The following is a 22855-nucleotide window of genomic DNA, read 5'->3' on the forward strand; positions in this document are numbered from 1 at the left end:
AGACAGGAAGCAGAGATTGCGATGGAATGGAGATTACCGTTACGACGAAGCTGGTTTAGGAGCTCTGATGCGAAATTGAAGCGGTCCATGCATCTTTCACCCTTACCTCGTGTGTACATACCCCAGGTTTCACTACTGGCGAAATCGTTGCATGCCTTCCATGCATGTGTTGCGGGAGATCAGCGTTGGAGGAAGGATGGTTTTTTGACATCTGCTACGCGCATGACAAGAAAAGGTATTTAATTAATCAGCACCACCTACTCCAGGTGAAAAGGCAGTTTACTTGCTGAAGAGTGAAGGGTGAAAAGTGAAGGGGAAAAGAGGGAAATTGATTCGGGACTCTGAGAGCACCGCTCGCTTGCATCATTTCTTTTTGCTTGCACCAAGTTCAGTAATTACTCGCTCATCATCGAACCCTGAAAAGAAGTGTGGCGCATGACAACTGGATCTTGGGCACTAGCTCAGAATGTCGCCTCTTCCCACCAAAGCTCAATCATAGCGTTGGAGGGTCAATGTCATTTCTCATTGGACATTACTTTACTTGAATTTACTTTACTTTACTTTACTTTTACTTCTCCCGTCTCCGCCCACTTTTTCCATTTGCCTTCCCTTCCCGAGCAGCCTCTCCCTTCCCACATTATTATTATTATTATCTCTCTCTCTCTTCTTTCACTCATCAGGTTTCTGCAACCACATGGCCGCGTAAATCTGCTCGTCAGACATAATGTAGGTAGATTAAATCGACTCCAACGAACAAGTAGGTACAAATCTTATGTAGCTTCGCAATTATTTTCGTAGGAAGACAACTCTGATATTTTCTTATTTTCTCTCCAATTCCCATCCATGATAAAGTAGGGAGCGGAGCGATTCTGTGAACCCCTGGAAATTGGCGCCAATGCTGTGGCTGGTGCCTCTAATCAACCCCCGAGCCCCATCGCGCGACCTTTCACCGTGAACAACTCCATCTGCTACAACGGCTGTCAACGCTCCACCAGGCCCGTCTAGTCCAGATACCCTACACTGTCCTATCCACATCCGTTTCCTCGCAGTCATTAGCCTGCGCTCCTCTCCTTTTTAACCCTCCCGACTGATTCGCCGCCGCAAACCCTGCAGGTGCCAGCTCCCAGCCTTGCCAATTCAACGACTGTACATCCCAAAACAACAAGGATTATAGAGAATCGTGCTGGGGTAGATGCTCAAGACGACAGATCAAAAGTTGGGACCATCGTTGTGCACGTGCTGGATACTGGGACTTGCTGTGAAAGGGTCGATTGACTGCGGAGCGTCCTCGGAACAAGGTCACCACTAACCACGCAGTCACGGCGACCTCGTCATCAGTCCACCTTGCGATAAACTACCTGCAGCCTCACTGAGGTTGACGGGTCGCCCCACATGAGCAGCGAGATTGCGCAAGCGCCCACAGAGGATATTCCACTCTCGAGTGCCATCGCAGACGACTTAGGCCTACCCTTAAACACCCATCTGGAGCCTCCAGTTTCGAACGCCTACGGTATGTTACCATGCCCACCCGATCCGGATCAACAGTTGCTATGTCCTTCGACTAGGGTATATGCGTAGCCAAGTGTGCTGATTGTTAACGCAGATTCTACGTCCTCTACAGAAAAACCGGCACTTGATTCTACCTACGATTCTCCAATCCCATCGTCGACATCGAATCCCTTACCCCCCGAGCCAATAGATAGTACACTGGGCGGAGAGGATGAGATAGCCTCGTCATCGGCTGCGATACCTGGCACGCAGGAGAAGCCAGCGGAAGGAGGGCTTGTACCCAACGTACCCATACGATCATCCTCCACTGCGAAGACGCAGACACCAGGCATAACACCAATGAGTGAGCAGTCTGCTGGAGACCCAATATCATTATCGAAGAAAGGATCAAAAGGTAGCATTAGACAAAAAAGCCAGGTTGGTGGCATTGTGGAAAAGAACCCGGTAGAAAAGGAGAAAGCGAGTCCCCTGACCGCTACGGACCCGGAGAAACTGGGCCGCGAAGAGCAAGCGACCAAGAAAACGAAGCCGAAGAAAAGGGGTGGATTACTGTCATTCCTCAACTGTTGCAGCGCACCAGAAAATGCCAATACGGTCGACGGTGGTGATCAGGCAGTTCCGGCGAAAAAGGCCAAGGTGCTGCAACAAAAGCCTGGAAGGCAACCTACTCCGGTAGTAAAGGCGAACGCTAGCGCAGGAGAGTCGAGTACGGGTGAATCGAAAGAGGTCGTGGAGGAAAGTATAGGAGGACCAGAATACTCAGAGCTTAAACCAGCTGCAAAACCCACGATGATCACAAGATCATCCAAAGACAAGGTGCCCGCAGAAAGGCCGGTCGCGCAGGCTCCACCTGTGCCAGCTACAGCAGAGACCACAGAACCGCCCGCGGCTACAGAAACTCGCGATTCACCACTACCGCCTCTGCCAGCTTCGAACGTTTCTTCACCTCCAGAAGCGAGTACCGGACAGAGCATGGACGCAACGCCGGTCATCGCTGTTACCGCACCACCTCAATTGATTGAACCCGATCAATCTGTGGCCGAACAAGGAACCACAATCAACGATCGTACAACTCAACAAGAACAAGCGGACAGCGACATTGCCATGGTCGATGCTCCACCACTCGCTGCAGCTGCAGAAGAACCATCAACCACAACACGCGATCCGACCCAGGCACAGGTGAATCTGCCTCCTCCACCTCCACGAAATGGCCAAGATACGACAACTTCAGGATCTAGTGCTGTCACGCCGAGTGATAAGCAACGGTGGCTGTTGCCGCCACTTCAACCTCACTTCAAGGGTCGGAAATGCTTAGTTTTGGACCTGGATGAAACCTTGGTCCACAGTAGTTTCAAGGTGCGCACATTCTCCTTCTCCAGTTTCTATAAGCTAATTTTCTAGATACTCCACCAAGCCGACTTCACGATACCTGTCGAGATCGAGGGCCAATTTCACAACGTTTACGTTATTAAGCGACCAGGCGTTGATCAATTCATGAAGCGAGTCGGTGAGCTCTATGAAGTTGTTGTATTTACTGCTTCGGTCTCAAAGGTATGGATCTGCACTCAATTCATTGGATCGCTTCAAGACTGACATATGCTAGTACGGCGATCCACTGCTCGACCAACTGGACATACACAAGGTCGTTCACCATCGACTATTCCGTGAGAGCTGCTACAACCATCAAGGCAACTATGTCAAGGTTCGCATCGATCGATCTCTGCTCTTCGCTTGAGCGATTGCTGACTTCCATCAAGGATCTCTCCCAAGTCGGCCGTGACCTACGAGAGACAATCATCATTGACAACTCGCCCACATCGTACATCTTTCATCCCCAACATGCCGTGCCCATCAGCAGCTGGTTCTCCGACGCCCACGATAACGAGCTGTTGGATCTCATCCCCGTGCTCGAAGATCTCGCAGGAAGCCAAGTCAGAGACGTGAGCTTGGTGCTTGACGTATCATTATGACCACCATTCGAAAGCGAGAGCTGTTCAATTATACCCTGATTTGAAAGATACCATCATCAGCGAGCGAGCCCGGCCCTGGATCATGGTTTCCATCACGTACCTCTTGTAATAAGCATCTAAACCTTCTCTTCTTTGCCCACGGTATCGGACCTCGACTTCCACCATCGGAGCGAGACCACCGCGGCTGCATAGTGTACATTTGCGCTGGATTGGAGCACCTTGATGCGTGCATGTTTCTTGGTCTAGCGGCACAGTCATATCGACCTAACCCCCACCCTCCAGCGAGTGATATATTTTCTTTGTCATTACAGCATCCGGATGGCGTTTCCTTACAGAGAGACCCCATTACCCTTGGCGGGCCGCGAACCGCATACCTAATTTTCTGCATTGCCCCATTGGTGGACTTGGGAGCATCAAAAAGATTTGTGTTGTCGGCAAAGGGCAGATTGTAAATCTTTTAGCTACTTACACTACCACCCTATCCAAAAAGAAGATATCCAACCCTTATCCGTGTTCATGCGTGTCAATGACGGTGTGTGCATCCAACCATTGGGCGAACGGAGCCGCTCGTGGCGCGTAAGCTCTCGTGTCTCGGCTGGTTTCATCCACGACCGTGTCCGGTGGCCGCGGTTATACAGATTCACTCGATGTGAACCAAACATTGGCGAACGGGTTCGTGTCTCGGCTGGTTTCATCCACGACCGTGTCCGGTGGCCGCGGTTATACAGATTCACTCGATGTGAAGATGACGCATAAGCATCGTCACCATCGACCGGTCTAGGCTGCCGCTAATGGATTCGTAGAGGTATCAGTGTTATGCAACGCAGTGGTTGAGGATCGAATACGGAAAAGGCAAGTCCTCCGCTTCGGAGATGTCAGGCCAAGGAATGGAATGACGATGCTTCAGCAGCTGTGTGACACAAGAAAGCGGGGCTTTGGAATATATAAATGCCTCCCCCCTCTCCCCGTCATCAACTCTCGCACCATTGCGCACTTCGACCAAGGAAACCCTCCGACCGTAAGCAAACACTGCCAGAAAAACATCACCACCTGCGTAAGTCAACTCCCCTGGCCCTCACCACATTACCAATCATTGATGCCGCCGCCAGCAACAACAACAACCTCAGCGGGACATATATCACCCTACGTCCCCAACAAACCGCCACCGTCACCGAAACCGCTCCCCATCATGGTCTGGTCCTGCTGCAGGTGCACCCAAGCCAACGGAAACACCGTCAAGATCTGCCTCTACAAATGGTGCGGCCACGCCCGCTGCACCGACGGCTGCCTCCCCGCCCCGCTGTCTTCTCGGCGCCTCCTCCACGTGCCTGCCATCTCACACACGGTACGTCCCCTCCGCGTCCCGAGTCCCGCCCTCGCCGGTCTGGGAATCCACACAGGTCCGGGTGAGCCGCGCGCTCTCCGTTGAACGGCGGGGGGCCTGCCTGCCCTCCGGACCCTGCCCCGGTTCTCGCCGCTCCCGGGAGGAAGTTATGCTGACGCGGAGGGGTCTGCGTAGCTGAGCGTGTCGGAGGCGGCGTGCCCGATCGATCGGGCGAACGAACGAACGTCCCGGTGGCCGGGTCGTCTTGGACCGTTGCCGGGTCCCCCTCCCCGGAGCGTCGAGCGTGCGTGAAGCTTTGCGGGGGCGGGAGTGAGGAGCGCCTTTTCTAGGCGTTCCGGTGGTTCCTGTGGGCGGTCGTTGTCGCGTGGGCGCGGCTGGGGGAGGGAAGTGGGGGGGGTAAAAGTCTGAGGTTGGATGGGAGATGCTCATTTTATGAGGGAGGGAGTCCCTTATCGACTGGCGGGGGGGGGGGGGCTGCAAGATCTGTTTCCGCAGGGTAGATGCTTGTCCGTGTGGCTGAGGCTGTTTCGTTAATTCGCGTTTTCCTGCCTATCCGAGGTTTTCCAGAGAGGTGATGCCATAGTGGTCGAGCAATCCTCTTTCCGCCATTCTTTCCATCGTCCACAGCTAATTCCACGGATCGCTTGTTGCCTCGAATATCCTTGCATTCAACGCCGTGTTTGAACGACCCCTTTTTGGTTCTCTCAACAAACACGACTCTCCTGATTGATAAGCACCGAAGGATTACCGAGTCGACACGAGCGGAAATTCACAAGAGGGGGGGTTGTACGACACTACTTTAGATAGCGGGGCCACGGACCGAATGGCCCTCTACCTTAGTTATTCAACAACGTTTTTGGGCACGTATCGCCAAACGTCGAGACACACGGCCAGAACCATCACCCGCACGGATCCGACGGCCTCCTCCCCATGACCGCCGCCGCCGCTCACGCAATGGACACAAATGAAAAGATTACGGCAAGCCTGCGCTCTCCACCGCGCTCGAGAACCGCTCCCCGTACTAGTACGTCCCACCCAACGGTGCTAATTAATCCCCCGCTCCCACACTCCGCCCCCCTCAGCATTGCCCCTCCAGGCGATCGACCCGAAACAACAACCCCCGCAGCGGCAACCACACCGTCGACCGTAACCCTCCGACCACGACTCCAAACGGCTCGCGGCGTCTCCTCTGGCGCTGCCGTCGACATTTTGCATGGCTCACCATGCTACTGGGTGTGGTGGAGGCGCTGCGAGCGGGGTTACGTGGCTCGTGCGGGGGTTGCACGGGGAGGGGGGCGGGGATGATGCTTTTTTTTTTTTCTCCTCCTCCTCCTCCTCCCCCGACGGTCCGGGCGCGCGGTGCGGCTCCCGAGTCCGCCGAGCGACAGTCGGCGTGGGTGTCAGCGTGGCCCAGGTCACCCCTTTTTCGAGCAGACTCGGGTGCCGCATCCGCCGCTACCGTGCCAAAGATGACAAGCCGCGGCGTGCCGGAAGGCTACCGGTGGCCACGTTCGGAGGTGCTTGGCGCGTGCAGCGGTGGCGGGATCTGTGAAGGGGGGAAGCCTGGGGGGATAAGCTTGGGACTGTATAGTTTGGGACGGGAGGGAAAGCGCACGGGTTGGGTATCGCGGACGCTGGAGACGGGCGTGCTTCCGGTGGGTCTGAGTCGGGACGGAGGGGGTGGTGATCGGATGGAGACGCAGTGCAGTGCCGTGCCCGTTGGGAGTCATGTCGGTCCGATCCGATCAAAATCCCGAGCCATCATCTTCGCCGACCCCTTCCTTCCTTTCTTCCCTCCGTGTTTGAAGCTCTCGTCCACCATCCACACTCGTGCGATTATACCCCTTCGTATCCCAGTGTTGCTACTGGGACGCGGCGATGCTACAACCCGTTCCCGATATTGAAATATCGGTGTAGGTAGGCACCGACGATGTCGACGTTGACGCCGTGGCTGATCTATCCGGACAGACTAGCGTGGCACGCTTTCGGTTTGTATGATATTCGCCTTGCTGTATTAAAGGTCCTGGTCGGTTGTTGTGTCCGATGGTACCGTTGCGACGGGGGGTGGGGATAAGAGCTGAAAAAGATGCCGGTCTATGTGATGGACGGTGACAAAGTCGGTCGTTGTGGGAATAGCCGTCTGTATACTTTACTACTCACTCCCGGATCACGAGGCCAAGTTGGATGCCCTCTCTGCCTTCAATAGCACTGGTCCCTTCCCCAACCATTCACGTTGTCTCCATATCAGTACCGTTGAGGTGGACGTGCAGTAGTCTTTGGGATCCTCCCCCTCCCGCATCACGAGGCCGGTCGGATGCTACTCCGGCTCGAATGGCTCTGGTCCGTCTTTACGCAATCGAGGACACGATTTCGGCGGTATGGTGATATCGCCGCGGTCGAAGAACGGGCGTGGACTCGCTGGGATATGTCCGACGTCGGTGCTCTGGCTCGGTATGGGGTCTTTGACGGCACGGCTCCTCTCTTTTTCTCTCTCTACGACAGTGCGGACGGGTTTGGCTCTCATGCGGATACGTGGATGTGAAGGGTATGTCTCTCGTCGTCTGCTTCTTGCTTGCTTTCTTTCTTCCTTTCTTTCTTTACGTCCTTCTTTACGTCCTTACTTCCATACCACAGCACTCTACCTCGCTCACTCACTCACAGAGCAATTCTTCCCTTTCTCCTTCTTCCTCTTCCTCTTCCTCCAAAAAACATACACACGCCCTCGACAAGCCACCGCTCTAGCAATTTTCTTCTTCTTCTTCTTCCTCCTCCAAAATATTACAACCCCCCCCCCTCACTACCACCGACCCCATCACCCACCACACCCATGACGAACAAACGCCTTTTTCCCACTTCCGCCCCACGACCCCAAGGCCGATCTACCGCCACCCGACATCGCCGCCGCGCTGGCAGACATCGACGCGGGATTTCGCTCGCAACCATAAGGCCTTATATCCCCCCCCCCCCAACCCAAAGATTTCTCAGAGTCTAGTCCGTCAACCCATCCCATCCCATCCATCCATCCATCCATCCATCCATCCATCCATCCATCCATCCATCCATCCATTTCTCCCCCTCGTCCAAACCATCCTCTCACTCCTGACGAACCTCACCCACATACACCATCCACCATACACCCATCCATCAAGCCCAACACCACCCTACCCAACCCAACCCATCTTCCCCCTCCCCCCCGCGGCTCCTCCTCCTCCAATCAACCACCCGGTCCAACCGTCCCGTCACCGCACGCCGGGCCCATCCCCCACATCCCGGTCGGATCTGCCCCCTGCCCCTGCCCCTGCGACGGCTTCGGGGGTTGGGGTTCGCGCGCGTTGTAGGTACGTGGATGGGTGTCGGGGATGGTTCGAGCGTGGGTTGGATTGGGTTGGATTGGATTGGATTGGATTTGGATTGGATTGGTGGGGGGGGTGGTAAGGTTCTTGTGGTGTGGTGTGGTGTGGTCGGTTGGGGCGAGGGATGGGATGGGATGGGATGGGATGGGATGGGGATGGGATGCAGTGGAGTCGTGCTGGAGTGGGGGGGTGGGGGGGTTCTTTGGGGGACTGTGGGCTTGAGCGGGTGGGTTTCTGGTCGGGGGCGAGCGGGTGAGGGTGTAGGGTGAGTGGTTAGGCGGTGGGATATTTTGGTCGTTGAGCCTGGAGTGCTTCTTTCTTTTCTCATTTCGAATTTCAGATGTCTATATATATCGACTTGACTTGACTTGACTTGTAAGGGAGGACGCCCGCGGTCTGTGCTTCTTGCTGCTTGGGAAACAAGATATTCTAACGGGGTTTTCTGAACCCATATTTCATCGAGTATGACAGCTCAATGCACCTTGCAAACAGGCTTAGACACCGGAAGCAACCTGCATCCGTATCATCGCGAACGTCTACCTACGACAGCGGACATTTAGACATAGATAGGCTGCGGGACCCCATAGTTCAATGGATCGTTAAACCTCAACCCCTTATCCAACCCACTAATGCTCTCCACCTCACTCTTCTCGAGATTCCAACCCGTAACATCCAGGTTCTGCGCCAGACGTCCCTGGTTGTTGCTCTTCGGGATGACCGCCACGTCTCTCTGCGTCGCCCAACGCAATAGTACCTGCGCGGGCGTCTTGCCATGCTTCTCGGCGGTCTTCTTGACCGTTGCGTTATCCATGAGTAGAGGCGTGTCTTTGGCGCGCTGCATGTCGAGTTCGAGGAAGGATTGGGGACCGAAGGATGAGTAGGCTGTGATGGCTATGCCTTGGCTTTGGGCAAATTTGACGAGGCCTTCTTGGGTGAGGTAGGGGTGATGTTCGATTTGGAGGGTCGCGGGAGGGATCTTGGCGTAGCGGAGGAGATCCATGAGGAGCTGGCCGTTGAAGTTGCTGATGCCGATGGATTTGGCCATACCCTTGCTCACAAGCTTCTCCATGGCCGTCCAAGTCTCTTGGATGGTAGCGTTACCGGGAACGACGTTCTTGCCATCGTAGGTGAAGCCGGGAGGGTAGCGCTCGGAAGGATCGACGTATTTGAGGGAGATGGGGAAATGGACGATGTAGAGATCGAAGTAGTCGATACCCCAGTCTTCGAGTTGCTTTTTGCAGATGGGCTCGACACGGTCGTGGTCGTGGAAGGAGTTCCAAAGCTTGGAGACGAGGAAGAGGTCGGAGCGTTTGACTATGCCTTCTTTGATGGCGCGGGCGACGCCTTGGCCGGATTCTTGTTCGTTGCCGTAGTCTGGGAGTAATTAGGATGCGAGTGCGAGAGGATCGCTGGATAGGCTTGTGGGAAAACGAGTCGTCGGAGACTTACCACATGCACCATCAAAGAGACGGTAGCCAGACTTGATGGCGTTATAGACAGTATCGGCACAGGTGTCATTGTTGACTTTCCAAAGTCTGGGCAGACGATGAGCATGCTTTCTGAAACGACATGAGATGGCCCACTCACCCAAAGCCAACGAGGGGCATCTGGTGGCCGCTGTTGAGCTTGACGGTAGGAGAAGTCATGCTGGCGTATGATCTAAATGCAACTCTTTGAAGACGGACTGATGAGTTGAACTTATAAGTAATGGGCAATGGTTGCTTGAAGAGAATTGAGGTGGTTCTATTAGATTTGTCAGATGCACTCCTTGTGTATAAAGCTGCAGGGCAAGTGTAAGTAAATACCGAGTGAAGGGATTGATAATGTTCATCTGCTCGTCAAGTCAAAGAAGAATACTCAAGTGGAGAGAAAGAAAAAGGGCGGTTGCCCCACATGAACCCCACACAATTGGCATTACGTCGGCGAGATGTAGGCACGCTTGTAACTTCCGAAATCAGTCTTATGATTTTTAGGCAAAACGGAACGGAGAGCGCCTAAATGGATAAATCAAGTGATCAACATAAAGTATACAAGAAATAAAACGGCATTTGCTTCCGGCAACGCAAAAACAGATGCAGCTTGGAAGCGCATGTTATGAATCGCATAGTAAAGGCTGGTGTTGGCTCTTATTGGTCAAATGCAACAGAACAAATAGGGGTCAGTAACAACAACGATTGGATAACAGTGCCCTGCCTGTTGTCCGAGATGCAACGCCGTCAACCCTAATCCATGCGATGCAGAATTGTTTGCGTAGCTATCAAGTTACTCGTACATAAGCTGTCGAGTCGTCAGCACTTGTCCTTGGAGAGATGTGGAGACGAGCAGGAATCGTCTTCACGTACTTGCATCGATCTGCTGAATCTGCGGTAACGCCAGTCGGATCTTGTTTCTATACAAAGCCGGGTTCTTCAACTGCAGAGGGTTCATCTCGAAGTAGACCGTATTCAACTCCTTCTTGTCTGCCAATTCCCTTTCCACTTCTTCAAACGATATGATTAGGTTCGAGGAAGCCCACAACTCTTCTAAATGCTTTTGATTCTCCAAGTTCGTGAGATGAGTGATTTGATTGTTCGAGATGTCGAGGACTCGGAGGTTGGTGTTTTCCTCCAGGCCAGAAATTTCAGTCAAGGCATTGTGGGAGATGTAGAGTTCTTCCAGGTTGATAAGGGCGGAAAGGCCAGACATTTTGGGTAGGCGATTCGATTGTATGGAGAGTATCTTGAGGTTGCTGAGATGGGATATGTTCTGCCATGGTATGAAAGAAGAAACACGCATATCCAACGAAGGCACCTTACCTTGAGTTCTGTGATCTTGTTCTTCCCCAACCAAAGCTCTTCCAAACCTGTCAACGTATCCAGGTTCTCCATCTCCTGTACCGCAATCAACTTTGGTAACCCTAAACTTCTGGCAGCTCCCCTACCCTAATTCGATTCGCAGCCAATTCTAAATTCCTCAACTTGGCCAACCCATCAAGTCCCTCAATCTTCTGGATCTTGTTCTGCACAAAGTAGATGTCCTTGAGCTCTTTGAGATGATCCACATTCTTGATATGCTTGATCTTGTTGAAGCTTAGGTCTAAGCTTGTAAGGTGTACAAGGCTTTCTAAGCCCTTTATGTGTGATATCACGTTATCGTAGAGGTCTATTTCGTGCAGTGTCGGGCCCAGGTTTGGTGGCAGTTCGATGTACGAGATCTGGTTCTGGCGGAGGCATAATTTCTGTCGGGCCTTAGCTTCTTACTGCCTCTTTTGTACCACATTGGCTGCCGGTCAGGTCGTACCTCGACTTTGTTGAAGCGTTCAAGATGGAGGGCCTCGATTGCGGAGACGCGGCAGTGAACGAGATCGATGTCCTTGGTACAGTAGTATGTCAGCGCGTATAAGAAGACAATGACAAAAAGCAGCATTAGCATACATCAGCATCGGGCTCATAGTCTTCGAGCAAGTCTACCGCAAACTCCAGTCAGCAGAAACGCAGAGTAAACAGAGACTTATTTACCCTCGTCTGCGACGATCTGCTCTACTGGAGGAGCATCCTCGTCTGAGTATTCTGGATCTGAAAGAATCTCCGCATTGGTAATTACAGCTCTTCGATCCACTCGAAGCTTGCCATCCCAACCCTTACTGTCTTGAAGGGTTGTACCGTTAGTGAGGGACGGGGGATCTGTGGGTGCGTTTGGAGAAGTGTCCATCTTTGGTAGATTGACGAGGTTCAGCAGTAAAACAAAAAGGCAAGCGAGCTGTTGTGTTGCGAAGCTTTGCTACGTGAAATAAAGTTGAACCCAACACTATTGGTTCGCGGAGACTTCTTTGAACGCTCCAGGGTTCTTCTCAATTTGTCCGCAGGGAGTTAAGATGGGCGGGACGCTGTTTGTATGTCCAATGCACCACCTCGAAGTCATTCCCAAGATCACAGGACTGGGCAATCAATTGAGTGTAAGGGTAAGTCTAGTGTAGAGTAGCCCATCAAGGTACGTGTGGTAACATCCACCCTTCCAAAAATCCAATCCGGCTTCCCACGCTAAAAGCGGCTGCCTCTGTGCTTAGTAGTGCTGCTGTTGCGTTGGAACTCCGGTGCCAGCGCAGATTTCTGTTTCTATTCGATGCCAAGGCAAATGGCAAACCAACACGTAGAATAACAGCAGTGGACTATTTCTCAAACTCGAGAGCGCATTGTGTTTTAAGCTAATTCGAAATCTAGACATCGGTATTGGGGTATCTAGTATACAATAGTATTACAGGTCTTCTCCCGCTTTTCCCATTCTAGCCGGTCACTTTTGTAGACGATTCCAGCTCTCCCACTGTAGCCATGGGTGCAGTGCCACTTCATCCATCGCGTAGTGTCGCATGCTCCAGTGGATTTGCACAGACCACACCGCTCAGTGGGCCCTCTTGCCAAGATGACCTGACCCCCAGGAACGCCAGCCTGCCTACGATGAGAATTTTCGAGTGACCTTGGCGATGACTGTGATCGGAGTGTTAGCACAATTCCGATCAAGCGATAAGCTTTTGTCTGCGACCAAAGCACAATGGGAGGATTGTACATACTATGTAAGGCGACAACGCTGAAGATGAACCCCAGGGAAAGCACAAGCACTACTACCGGGTCCACCTTGAGTCCAGGGGACTCATCGGTGTATAATCCTAGATTAGAGATATAACTCATCAGCTCTCATATTCCAATGGGCCGAATCCCGCAACAACAATCAATGCACATGGCTAGAAAGCTCTTTCACTCCACATCGTGATGACCTTCAACTTCGTCATAAGTAGATCGTCCGACGCGCGAGCATCCTCACACCCTCCATAACTACACAGCGTGAGGTATAAACATACGTAGCATAGTACTGGAGCTTCCTCCAGCCCCTGCCGCCCTTGTGCTCGTCGGCCTCGCATTCGCAACTTTATCGGCTCTGTCCGCCGCCGCTTTTCTTCTTATGGCAGTCTTAGGTCCGCCAGGTGGTGATAAGTTTCGTCCGCTGCTCACGCCTGCGGAAGCTGGGGGAGAGGTGGGAGAGGATGGGCGTGGTGAAGACTAAAGGAGTATTAGCCATGACTCTTGCAGATGAACGATGACTCTCTAAAACGCATAGGAGCATCCGGTAGTCACGTCAAAAGAGTACGGAGCAGAATACTAGGCAAGAAAATACAAATAATTGGAGCAATCTGAAATGCATTGGTTGAGAGGGTTAGGATGCCGGCGCGAGCTGTAGACATACCATTATGAAAAGGTGGAGAGCCGGTCCACTTCGGCAATAATCGCTGCAAGTGTATGAGTGTTACTTAGAGGAGTATCGCCAGTCGAAGGGTGGTGCAGCGATTGTGATTCAATGAAGATTGGTGAAAATCGTGCAGAAGTTGAAAAGGACAGCGATTTCGTTGATTTCGCAGGAGGCGCTAACGTAGTGCAGGTCGTAAGGCTGAAATCTGGGGAGAAGAAGCGCCAATCGCCCCCCTTCTAGAATTGGTGTATAAACTGGAAAAGTCTTCTACTCAGATCAATCAAAGCCATAACACAATAATACAACACACCCACCCAACTCGCGGCGCGTGAGCTCCTACTTCTTGGAAAGATTGGAGTAGATTCTGTCCTCTTCAGCTGCCAGGATCACTCTGACTTCACCAGACTTCACACACAGCGTTGTTTTGGCCAAGGCTGCAAACTTTGGCTCAGCCATGGCAGCCATTCTTCCTCCGCAGGCCAATCTCACTGCATCACGCACCCTACAAGCGGCATCCTCGGGTGAGCATTGTACTGAGCTGAGGGCAGGTTTACGCCTTCGTTTGCGGCCAAGACTTCAATGTTGTTCCTAGAATGGTTTGCACAGTGAAGGAGGACACTCTTCAGGTTTAGCATAGACATGAGGCCGGATGATCATACGACTGAGCCACCGCATTCCGAAATACCTAATTTGGCTCACTGAATTGGTGGTATGAACATGGAGTAAACTTTGATTTGATTCGCATTTGTCAGTGGCTATGATCAAGCTATCGATGCTACTTATGCCTGCTAATGAAGCAACACATCCATCTCGACGTCTTCTGGTGCAGCATTTTGTTTTCCCACTAGGCCTGACCATCTCCTCCACCTTCTGACCTTCGTCTAAGCAAACGTGGCAGGTCGGTGAGCGGCGAACAGAGCCTTGCTGGTGGCCTTGGGCACACGGTGAGGAAGAGGGAATTTGAGGTTCTTGGAGAGCAGTTGTTTGATGTAAGGGCGCTTCACATCGTCGGTCTTCTCAAGCTCGACGACTTTGAGGATCTGTGTTCCCCAGCATATTAGTACGCTGAAGAGGTGCTTTGGGAGAGGAGTGCTGCCATACATGGATTGACCTAAAGCGAGCTCTGTGTCTTGCGGCCATGTCTTGGTAGAGTGCATCCACTGCCTCTGTCCTCGACATCTCCCGATACTCCTTGTACATGTTGTGGGTGCCTGAGCGCGAGTCGTAGCGGATCCAGATGCCAAAATTCTTGACCTTGGTAGGGCGTCTTTCGTGTATCTAATCATATCCACCTTCATCAGCTCATGCTCTGCTAATTCTCGCAACCCTCCGCTATCGCTTTCTCCTCGGCATTGAACTGCTGCAGGGTCCATACCAGGTTGATGGTGATGATCTCGCCATTTGACTTCTTGACCTTCCTCAATTTCATCAAAAAGTACCAGAACCTCGATCTAGCGACGACTGTATTTGGTGCGAATATTCTCATGCGGTAGAGCTTTGGCGTTGCATTTGTATCTGTTGGCAGATGACGCCCGATGACTTGGTATTCGTTGAGGCGCCCTGCACCCCACTCAATTAGCACCCAGATCGCACAAGACCTCAACAAGTCCTCAAGTGCATTGTTCGCACTCCCCGCATCTTGAGTTCGGTAGCCGTTTCCGTGGCAGCGCCTTGTAACCTGTAGGCTACACGCTTTTGAATTCTCGTTGAGAAAAAGGCTTCTCTTTCCCGGCACCTTCGTATCGCCGAAGGTGCATGCTATGTCCCAGGTGATCTGGAGGAGGCCGAGGGAGAGCGGAGTTTCAGGGCGGAGCATGAGGGATTGAGAGGAAGCTTACCCATCTGCCTTCGTCAGTAGGGAGATCCAAGAGGCATATAGACTCTACTCACTGTGATCGTTCTAGCGAGGGACTCTTAAAGTTGTCAATGTCGGAGGTGATTTTCGTAGCTGGTGGTGATTTCGGTGCGCTTGGATTTAGCGAGGCGCGCTAATTTCAGCCCTATCAGTCCGAGGTTTACGACTCGCGATTTGGCATTCCTCCTCTACAAACTCACCACACGCATAACGGCGGTTCGGTAGTCTTTCACTCGCTTGATGGTTCACAAGAGGTTATGATATGATCGTGGCCCTACAAGACTGCGTCAAAAGAGACCGCCATGGAGGTCTTATGTAGGGAATACTGGCACGCCAACCAAGAAGGATCAGGCCCACTGCTAGCAGCTACGATTTCTCCCATTGCACCTCCGAATTATCTGAACCGCCTCGACGCAATCTATGGTGACACTAATGCTGCCTCGATCAGCAGAGACATCAGTTACAGCCTCACGAAAACCGCCAATGCAGCGATCCAGTACCCAAATCCGGAAATAAACAGTTGGACCGAGATTTACTCAGCATACTGGTATGCCATTGGAGCGATACTTGCGGCAGAACACCCAACAACGAAGCCCGACTGGACTAAAGTCTACGAGGCGTGGAAAGACGTTGCGAATACCGTGATCAAGGGATACAGCGGCGGTGTATTGGAAGCTTGGACGTTGCCTGTACTGTATACTGCTGGCAAACATCTTCGAGCCTTTGCAATCAAAGCAGACGAAAATGCTAGAGCTAGTGGGGGTGACACCAGTTTCAACGCAGGAGGCTTGCAGGAGGATATTGCAGGCGACTTTGGAAAGAACGAAAAGCTAGAAGATGCTGCGCGGGTGATCAATCGGATGTTTACATTGTGCATTAGTGATAGGTATGTAGCAATAGAAGAAACCTCGATACCGCATTTACCAGAGGACACTCGCTAAGTCTGCTATATCTAGAGCACCGTTAGAAGAATCAAGAAAATGGGGCCTCTACTACACCACCAATCTCCTGTTCAAAACCTACTTCAAGCTCAATTCCATCGGCCTCTCCAAAAACATCTTGCGCGCCCTGTCAGCTTCGAAAACGGACACGCCAACACTCGAAGCCTTTCCCAGGTCCCACATCGTTACCTTCAAATACTATGTTGGCGTTATCCAGTTCCTCGAGGAAGATTACGCTCAGGCAGAAGAAAACCTCACCTCAGCCTGGCACATGTGCCATAGGTCTGCCACTCGCAATATAGAGCTCATCCTCACCTACCTGATCCCCACCCTTCTCCTGACCCGCCAACAGCTCCCCTCGTCCCGCCTTCTATCACTCTACCCGTCCCTTGGCTCTCTCTTCGCTCCCCTGACCCTGGCCATCCGCATCGGCTCGCTCTCAGCTTTCGACACCGCTCTTGCAGAAGGGGAGCATGAGTTTGTCAAACGGCGTATCTACCTCACCTTAGAGCGAGGAAGGGATATCTGTCTGAGGAACTTACTCAGGAAGGTTTATCTGGCTGGGGATCTGGACGAAGAAGGGAAGAGGAACACGAGAATCTATGTCAAAGACTTCGCCGCGGCCATCAGGTTGGGTGAGTCTGGGGCGAGCGGGGAGGGTATGGATGTGGAGATGGATGGATCGGCAGGGGAGAACAACGATGAGGTGGAATGCTTGGTTGCGAACATGATATACAAGGTAAACATCTCTTTTCCCCTCCACTCCCGACACTCATGTATGTTCTGACGTACGTCCACAGAATCTAATGAAAGGCTACATCTCCCGCGAGCGTGGCATCGTCGTCCTCTCCAAGAACGGAGCCTTCCCCGGCACCGGCATCTGAGCCCTTCGCACCACCACCACCACCGCACAACCCCTCCTCCGCCTTCCGACTTCCACCACGATGCCGCCTCGATCAAAATCCCAAGGTCCGGCCGGTTCAAGCGATGTGACACGACCCCTCGTTCGCTAGAACAAGGCACCAAGGCATCCCCCCCCCGTTTGCTGCCTGCCGCGGTCCACCGAATCACCGAAACCAGGCGACATGACTCGCCACGTCACCATGAGTCAATCCCCCCCCTGCGCACCCCCATAGCGTTAGCCGAAGCGAAAACATCCGAGCAGGCCAACCCTGCGCTCTGTTGGTGCGGCAGACTCCTCTCGGTGAAACTTTTCTTCGGGGTTCCGGACTAAGACGGACCGTGCAGATACGCTGCCGCTGTGAGTCACGATTGCATGAACATTTTTTTTCGGGGGCAACGGGCTGAAAAGGGGTTGGAGGCAGCAGTTGCGCCGTTCTACAGCCGTGGGTGGTCACGCAGCCAATATTGAAGCTTTGATTTCGGTTTTTGGATGGGCTGAGTGGTAGCTTAGCTAGGTACCTACTTAGCTCTCGGTATCTGTCCGAGGAAGAGAAGTCTTGGAAAAGAAGTGCAGCCGTAACGTGATTTCAAATCACTCTCCCAACCCAAAAAATAAAAGTGCCAGCCAATGAATGGTTCGGCGGCCACGGATGCAGAGCAGGATGATATACAGCCACCCGTCCCAGTACAGTACGCCAGGCTTCTTCCACGAAAAGGGTCTAAGTATACATGTGTAATACGCTCAGCAGATGTAAGGACAGAGAGAAATGGACAGTAAGGAATATTCTATTCCGAAAGAGTCGAGATGGGGGGAGCCAGACATTCTAGATTTGATATAGCCGAGTTGCGAAGAAAACGTGGTCGAACAGGCTAGCGAGCCGAGTGCGGTGTACGCGGTGACTTGGTGATGATCGCGATGTCGTCCTAGGCGGAGAGACACACGTCAGCCAAGGCTGGCCGTCACCTGTTGCGTGCTCGGTCATGCAGCGGGAAGGGAAAGTGAGTCACGTACGATATGATTAGCCATGGCGACGAACAAGTCGAAGAACCTGCGTCGAAGGCACGGGTCAGATACTGCGGGCTGTCGCAGGTGGTAGACTGCGGCATCGACTCACAGCAAGCCTCCAGCCTCCATCTCCATCTGCATGGTGCCGCTCCTCTTGAACGTAGCCCTGCTGCGGATGACCAGGGCCAGGTAGTGCGCCCGCAGCTTCGAGTCACTCTCCGGCGTGTTGGCGTACGCGTACCTCGCGCTCGAGAGGATGGTGCTGCACTGGATGCCGGATTGTAGGCCTTGCTTGCGCAGAGCCAACCTCTTGAGCTCGTCCAAGCCGTAACGTTCGGCCGTGCAGTACACCAGGGTGTCCTTCAGCAGCATCTGCCCGCATCCCATGTGGTAGACGGTCGCTTCCGAACCGCTCGCCGCCGTCTCTTCGAGCTCCCACGCATTTCGGCGCTTGTTGTGCAGCAGGCGAGGGTAGTAGTCGCCCTTGTAGAGGTATTCGAGGACGGAGGAGAAGACCTCGGGGAGTTCTTCGGGGAGGTTGACTCGTTTGGTGCTGGACTCGAGGAACTGGCCGCGGCAGATGGCGGCGAAGAAGGGGGAGGTGGAGAGGATGTCTTGGTGGGCGGCGAAGAGACGTTGCTCCACGCCGACGCAGAGGGTGACGATTGGTGAGGTCAGGGTGCTGGAATGGAATGATGGTCAGTAGGGTAGCGGAGATGCAGGCTCGAAGTCTGGAGCTGGGTACCTTCCCTGAGGTGGGTTCTCAGGCTTCCTGGACCTCTCCATCTTCTTCGCAGCTGCGGCATGGTCTCGGAAGGACCGCTTCTGTTTGCTCGTGGAAATAGATTTGCTGGCACGATGCTTAGAGAAGCTGTCATTGTGGTGCGTCCGCCGGGCAAACATGATGAGCTTCTGGTCTGCACAAGGCTTCAGAAACGAAGCTTTGCCCGGTCGGGGGTGCTATGTATTAATGTGGGAGCATTGACGGATGGCGGAGCAAATTGAAAATGCCTCTTCATGTATGAGGCATCAACCAGGCATCTGGAGACTCGTAGCATTTTTTGAAAGATAGAGGGGGGATGAGAAACTTATACATCTGGCGCAACAGGCACCGAGTTCGACGCGACTTTTTCATTGGACACGCGTAGAGTGGACCGGAGGACCGCGTAATCAGGTGACTCCTGGACCAAGACGGATATGGAAGCGAGCAAAGCAAATTCTAGCAAATTTTTCATCTCATGCAGGGAGCTTTGCTTGCTATCTTTCATTCAAAGCAAGGGTCCTGCTCTCCTGTTTCACTTGCTAAGCCCTTTTTTGCAAGCTATCCTCTGCGGGGAAGCGGTTCCGGTAAATTGGTAAAGCTCTCGCCCCAGCATCTAGCTCTTTTTCTTTGCACCTGGACCGCAGCCACAGTAAAAACGGCCGACAACTCTGCCTCAGGATGATGGCAGTGGATGCCTGCTTCTCTTCCCTTCCCTTCTTCCAAGAGTAGAACAATGAATGACAGACAGACAGACAGACAGACAGACCCAACACAAACGTGGGGTAAACGCTTAACATTTCAACGCTTTGACGGACAGAAGAGCTTCAATGCTTGTACATACTAACGCAGGGAGCTCGACATCCCTTGCACCTTGACGGGCTACTAACCTAGCTGTTAGCCAACGCTATCGTGCTAGTCAGGAACCAAGTGGTCAAGTCTGGAGGGATTTTGCCATCGAAATCGGAGCAAGGCAGGGTTCTTTACCGCTATCACGTGACAGGAAAGAGGTTAAATCCCACGATCAACACCATGTTCTGGGGGTTACCAGACCGTGCGAGCGGTTCTTGTACGGGGAGCAACCCCGTATACCTAACCTTGTTCAAGCTTCGAGGAGCGTATAATCGCTGCCATTCTGCGGGAAGATCCCCATATGTGTGACTTTTTTGACGGGGAACATCCCCATTTTTGTGAATATTCTAAGATATGACTGAGCTTTAGAAATGAGAAATGGCCGTTACATTAGGGTAACATCCCCGTAATTTCTGTTACTCTTGATCATAGGGAACGTGGAATCGCCATCATCTTGGCGTAAGATCCCCATACATCCGACCATATTGTGACAACATTGAACCTTGCAGCATGTCAATTCATGGGGAACAGTCCGATAAGTTCAGCTCATTTGATTGGGTATCTATGCTAGAACAGAAGGAAACCTATGTAATGTTTCCGCCATGAGTCGTCATGTTTGCCGGGGATCCCCGCACAAACCCGCCACTTCTCCCGTATCATGCCTATGTATGCTGGAAAAGTAAAGAAAAGAAAAGAAAAGTAAAGAAAAGAAAAGAAATCTATGCTCATGTCCGCCATTGCAAGTCGCTATTCGACGGGGATGTTCCGCATCAATCTATCTGCTCACGAATCTTGTTGAGCTCAAGAATCTGTGCATTTGATGGGACGATACCCTCACCACTGTTCCGGATCGGATCCTGTCCCCCAATACGCGACAGAGAAAAGCGGTACATAGCCGTCTGTTGGTCTAGAACCTCGTAGCTGATGATGCGGTATAGGCCATCGTAGCGGATGCCGCGGGCAGGACGGTATGGGTTACTGGCCGGCAGTGAGGCTGATCTGAGTACACGAAGCGATTGCTGATTCTCGTGTGCTTTGAGCATCAAGTTCGTTCCTGCCGATGGCGAGTCTTCGGTGCCTTGCGTACCGCAGTATTTGATCGAATCGCCGTTGTCCACATTGGCGTATCCACCACCACTGACGACAACCGAGTAAGCCCCCTTCCCCTTCTGTTGAGAGTGTCAGTGAGTGCTGCATGAATGTTGCGTGGGTGTCATACCTGGCCATGTATGCCCGCTTCCCTCTCTCCGTGCGCACCATCGCGCTTAGCACACAGCTGCAAAGGCCACCACTGCCCGTTGACCAGATTTCCAGTTCCGACGTAATTGCTTGAGATCTTCCCCGCGAAATTCGGGTCAATACTGTGGGATTTGAAGCCTCTCTCTTCTTTCGCTGTCCCAGTCTTTGTCACGATGCCTCGAAACAGATGAGGGTCAATCTGTCCACCCATCCATTTTCGAAAGAGGATGTCCGCGTCCGCGCGAATGTCATGAGGAAAATAGACACCTTGAACACGATTTTCAAAGATCAGGTGCAGGCCTCCGTCGTCTAGCAGGCCCGACTTTTTGACGAGGATTGGGGAAAGAGAGGTGTAGAACTCCATCTGCTGAAGTCGCTGTCGGATTCTCCCAAGACTTTGCGTCATGTCTTTGCCGTCCGCTGCGTCTTTCTTCGCGTTGTTGACAAGCGTATACAGATACTTCAAATTCTGCATGTCTCCGCGCGAGTAGGTTTGCTTTGGATCGACGCTATCGTACCATTCCGGACCCTGGTCCGTAGTGCGCGAGTTGATCGTTTGACTGACGACACGGGTTAGTCACGTTTGATTGATGCTCTCTGAAGGAACTTACACGTTCTTGAGGACACCACCCTGTTTGACTACCTTCTTTGCTGGACCGAAGCTAGCCTTTGACCCTTCATCTGAGTCGACATTCTCACGGACAGCAGCTTTCTTGACTACCTTCCTTGCTGGGCCAAAGCTATCCTTGGATTCTTGCTCTAGGCTGGCATGCTCACGAACACGCTTCTTCGCTGAACGTAAGCCTGCAAAGGGACCAGAGGAGAGTGTGGTTACGGCGACATGAGTGTCCGTCTGAGCATTCGTGTCCTGCGTAACGAACAGACTTTCCGGTGATTGATCTCGTTCACATTTAATCTTTAAGCGGCTCTCTTCTTCTTCTAAGTAACACAAAGGGCATCAGACCGAAGAAATCTAACTCAGCAACGAAGCTATGCTTACCCTTATCCTTCTTTATCCAGGCGATACCCTGCTTAACACCTTCAACGGTGGCTTTATAAAGGACTTCGGCTAAGTCGGGTAGGTCCGGTGCTGGTGGCAGAGGACGCATGGCTGTGAGAAGTCAGACCGTTTCGTTTTCACTCACCTCAGCACCCTTGTTGAACTGGTCTGTTTACCCACGGAATACGTACTTTTGATGGCTCAACGCCCGTGTGTTCCGTCGAAAGTGAGTGAGTATGGTACGTCGACAACCGTTTTCGAGGTTCTTCTCCGGTCGAAGCTGCCGTTCGACGTGGTCAGTTGTTAAAGACGAGTAATAATTATAAACGAAATGAGAAAGTAAGGGTACTAAAGGACGCTCGAGTTTAGGCGGGTATATCCGAAACGCGTTACCCCTTTAGGTAACGCGCCTAATTTGTTCACCACGTTTAAGCTCACATATCTAGAGGAGGAGAAGTACTGGGGGGAAGCTACCTTGAAAGGGTGCCAGTTCTGGTTGGGTTCACACACAGAGATGTGGCGCATAAAGGGGCTGCTCCCCACGCGGCGGCACGTTACAGCGTGCCGTAACCCTAAATTCCTCTCCATTGTTCTCCGATAGCGCCCTACACTTGTTGAAAAATAATGGCAGCATCCCCTTCCAATATGCCATTACTGATTCTGTTTAATCTCTCAAGGCTGAAATATATCGTATTTCAATGGCTATTTCCCCGCGGTATCTGAAGAGATAGCGGGAGCATGCCCATGAATATATCGTGTTTCAATGTCTATTCCCCTACCATTCGGAGAAACGGCGGGAGCATGCCCTTGAATATCTGACATCCTCATACCTATTTCCCCCTAGTATTCGGAGAAACGGCGGGAGCATGCCCTTGAATATCTGATATTCTCATATCTATTTC

At 52.4% G+C, this 22855-nt stretch overlaps 9 protein-coding genes across 9 annotated transcripts; 3 read left to right on the forward strand and 6 right to left on the reverse strand.

Moving 5' to 3' along the window:
- Nucleotides 1-1392: 1392 nt before the first annotated feature.
- Nucleotides 1393-3479, forward strand: HO173_006884 (uncharacterized protein; the record flags this gene model as incomplete). Its single annotated transcript, XM_037308790.1, has 5 exons — nt 1393-1510; nt 1604-2865; nt 2911-3060; nt 3113-3211; nt 3267-3479. 5 exons carry the CDS (start codon nt 1393-1395, stop codon nt 3477-3479), a joined length of 1842 nt encoding a protein of 613 aa, XP_037164335.1.
- Nucleotides 3480-3995: 516 nt separating this feature from the next.
- HO173_006885 (uncharacterized protein) lies at nt 3996-4889 on the forward strand (the record flags this gene model as incomplete). The annotated part of the gene is made up of 4 exons (XM_037308791.1): nt 3996-4011; nt 4283-4533; nt 4589-4824; nt 4880-4889. The coding sequence occupies 4 exons, from the start codon at nt 3996-3998 to the stop codon at nt 4887-4889; spliced, it is 513 nt and encodes a 170-aa protein (XP_037164336.1).
- Nucleotides 4890-8733: 3844 nt separating this feature from the next.
- On the reverse strand, nt 8734-9823 carry HO173_006886 (uncharacterized protein; the record flags this gene model as incomplete). Its single annotated transcript, XM_037308792.1, has 3 exons — nt 8734-9551; nt 9627-9712; nt 9765-9823. The coding sequence occupies 3 exons, from the start codon at nt 9821-9823 to the stop codon at nt 8734-8736; spliced, it is 963 nt and encodes a 320-aa protein (XP_037164337.1).
- A 611-nt stretch (nt 9824-10434) lies between these two features.
- On the reverse strand, nt 10435-11867 carry HO173_006887 (uncharacterized protein; the record flags this gene model as incomplete). Its single annotated transcript, XM_037308793.1, has 7 exons — nt 10435-10454; nt 10520-10922; nt 10973-11047; nt 11098-11394; nt 11457-11528; nt 11591-11622; nt 11675-11867. 7 exons carry the CDS (start codon nt 11865-11867, stop codon nt 10435-10437), a joined length of 1092 nt encoding a protein of 363 aa, XP_037164338.1.
- Nucleotides 11868-12605: 738 nt separating this feature from the next.
- On the reverse strand, nt 12606-13397 carry HO173_006888 (uncharacterized protein; the record flags this gene model as incomplete). The annotated part of the gene is made up of 4 exons (XM_037308794.1): nt 12606-12640; nt 12724-12819; nt 13012-13210; nt 13395-13397. 4 exons carry the CDS (start codon nt 13395-13397, stop codon nt 12606-12608), a joined length of 333 nt encoding a protein of 110 aa, XP_037164339.1.
- An 881-nt stretch (nt 13398-14278) lies between these two features.
- HO173_006889 (uncharacterized protein) lies at nt 14279-15213 on the reverse strand (the record flags this gene model as incomplete). Its single annotated transcript, XM_037308795.1, has 3 exons — nt 14279-14437; nt 14499-14675; nt 14773-15213. 3 exons carry the CDS (start codon nt 15211-15213, stop codon nt 14279-14281), a joined length of 777 nt encoding a protein of 258 aa, XP_037164340.1.
- Nucleotides 15214-15554: 341 nt separating this feature from the next.
- On the forward strand, nt 15555-17077 carry HO173_006890 (uncharacterized protein; the record flags this gene model as incomplete). The annotated part of the gene is made up of 3 exons (XM_037308796.1): nt 15555-16138; nt 16209-16932; nt 16994-17077. 3 exons carry the CDS (start codon nt 15555-15557, stop codon nt 17075-17077), a joined length of 1392 nt encoding a protein of 463 aa, XP_037164341.1.
- Nucleotides 17078-17966: 889 nt separating this feature from the next.
- On the reverse strand, nt 17967-19005 carry HO173_006891 (uncharacterized protein; the record flags this gene model as incomplete). The annotated part of the gene is made up of 4 exons (XM_037308797.1): nt 17967-18020; nt 18109-18145; nt 18212-18784; nt 18848-19005. The coding sequence occupies 4 exons, from the start codon at nt 19003-19005 to the stop codon at nt 17967-17969; spliced, it is 822 nt and encodes a 273-aa protein (XP_037164342.1).
- A 1479-nt stretch (nt 19006-20484) lies between these two features.
- HO173_006892 (uncharacterized protein) lies at nt 20485-22062 on the reverse strand (the record flags this gene model as incomplete). The annotated part of the gene is made up of 4 exons (XM_037308798.1): nt 20485-20883; nt 20934-21513; nt 21565-21892; nt 21954-22062. The coding sequence occupies 4 exons, from the start codon at nt 22060-22062 to the stop codon at nt 20485-20487; spliced, it is 1416 nt and encodes a 471-aa protein (XP_037164343.1).
- Nucleotides 22063-22855: the final 793 nt, after the last annotated feature.

This window comes from Letharia columbiana (genome assembly GCF_014066305.1).
Source record: "Letharia columbiana isolate WasteWater2 chromosome Unknown Sc0000021_s0, whole genome shotgun sequence".
Classification (NCBI taxonomy): Eukaryota; Fungi; Ascomycota; class Lecanoromycetes; order Lecanorales; family Parmeliaceae; genus Letharia; species Letharia columbiana.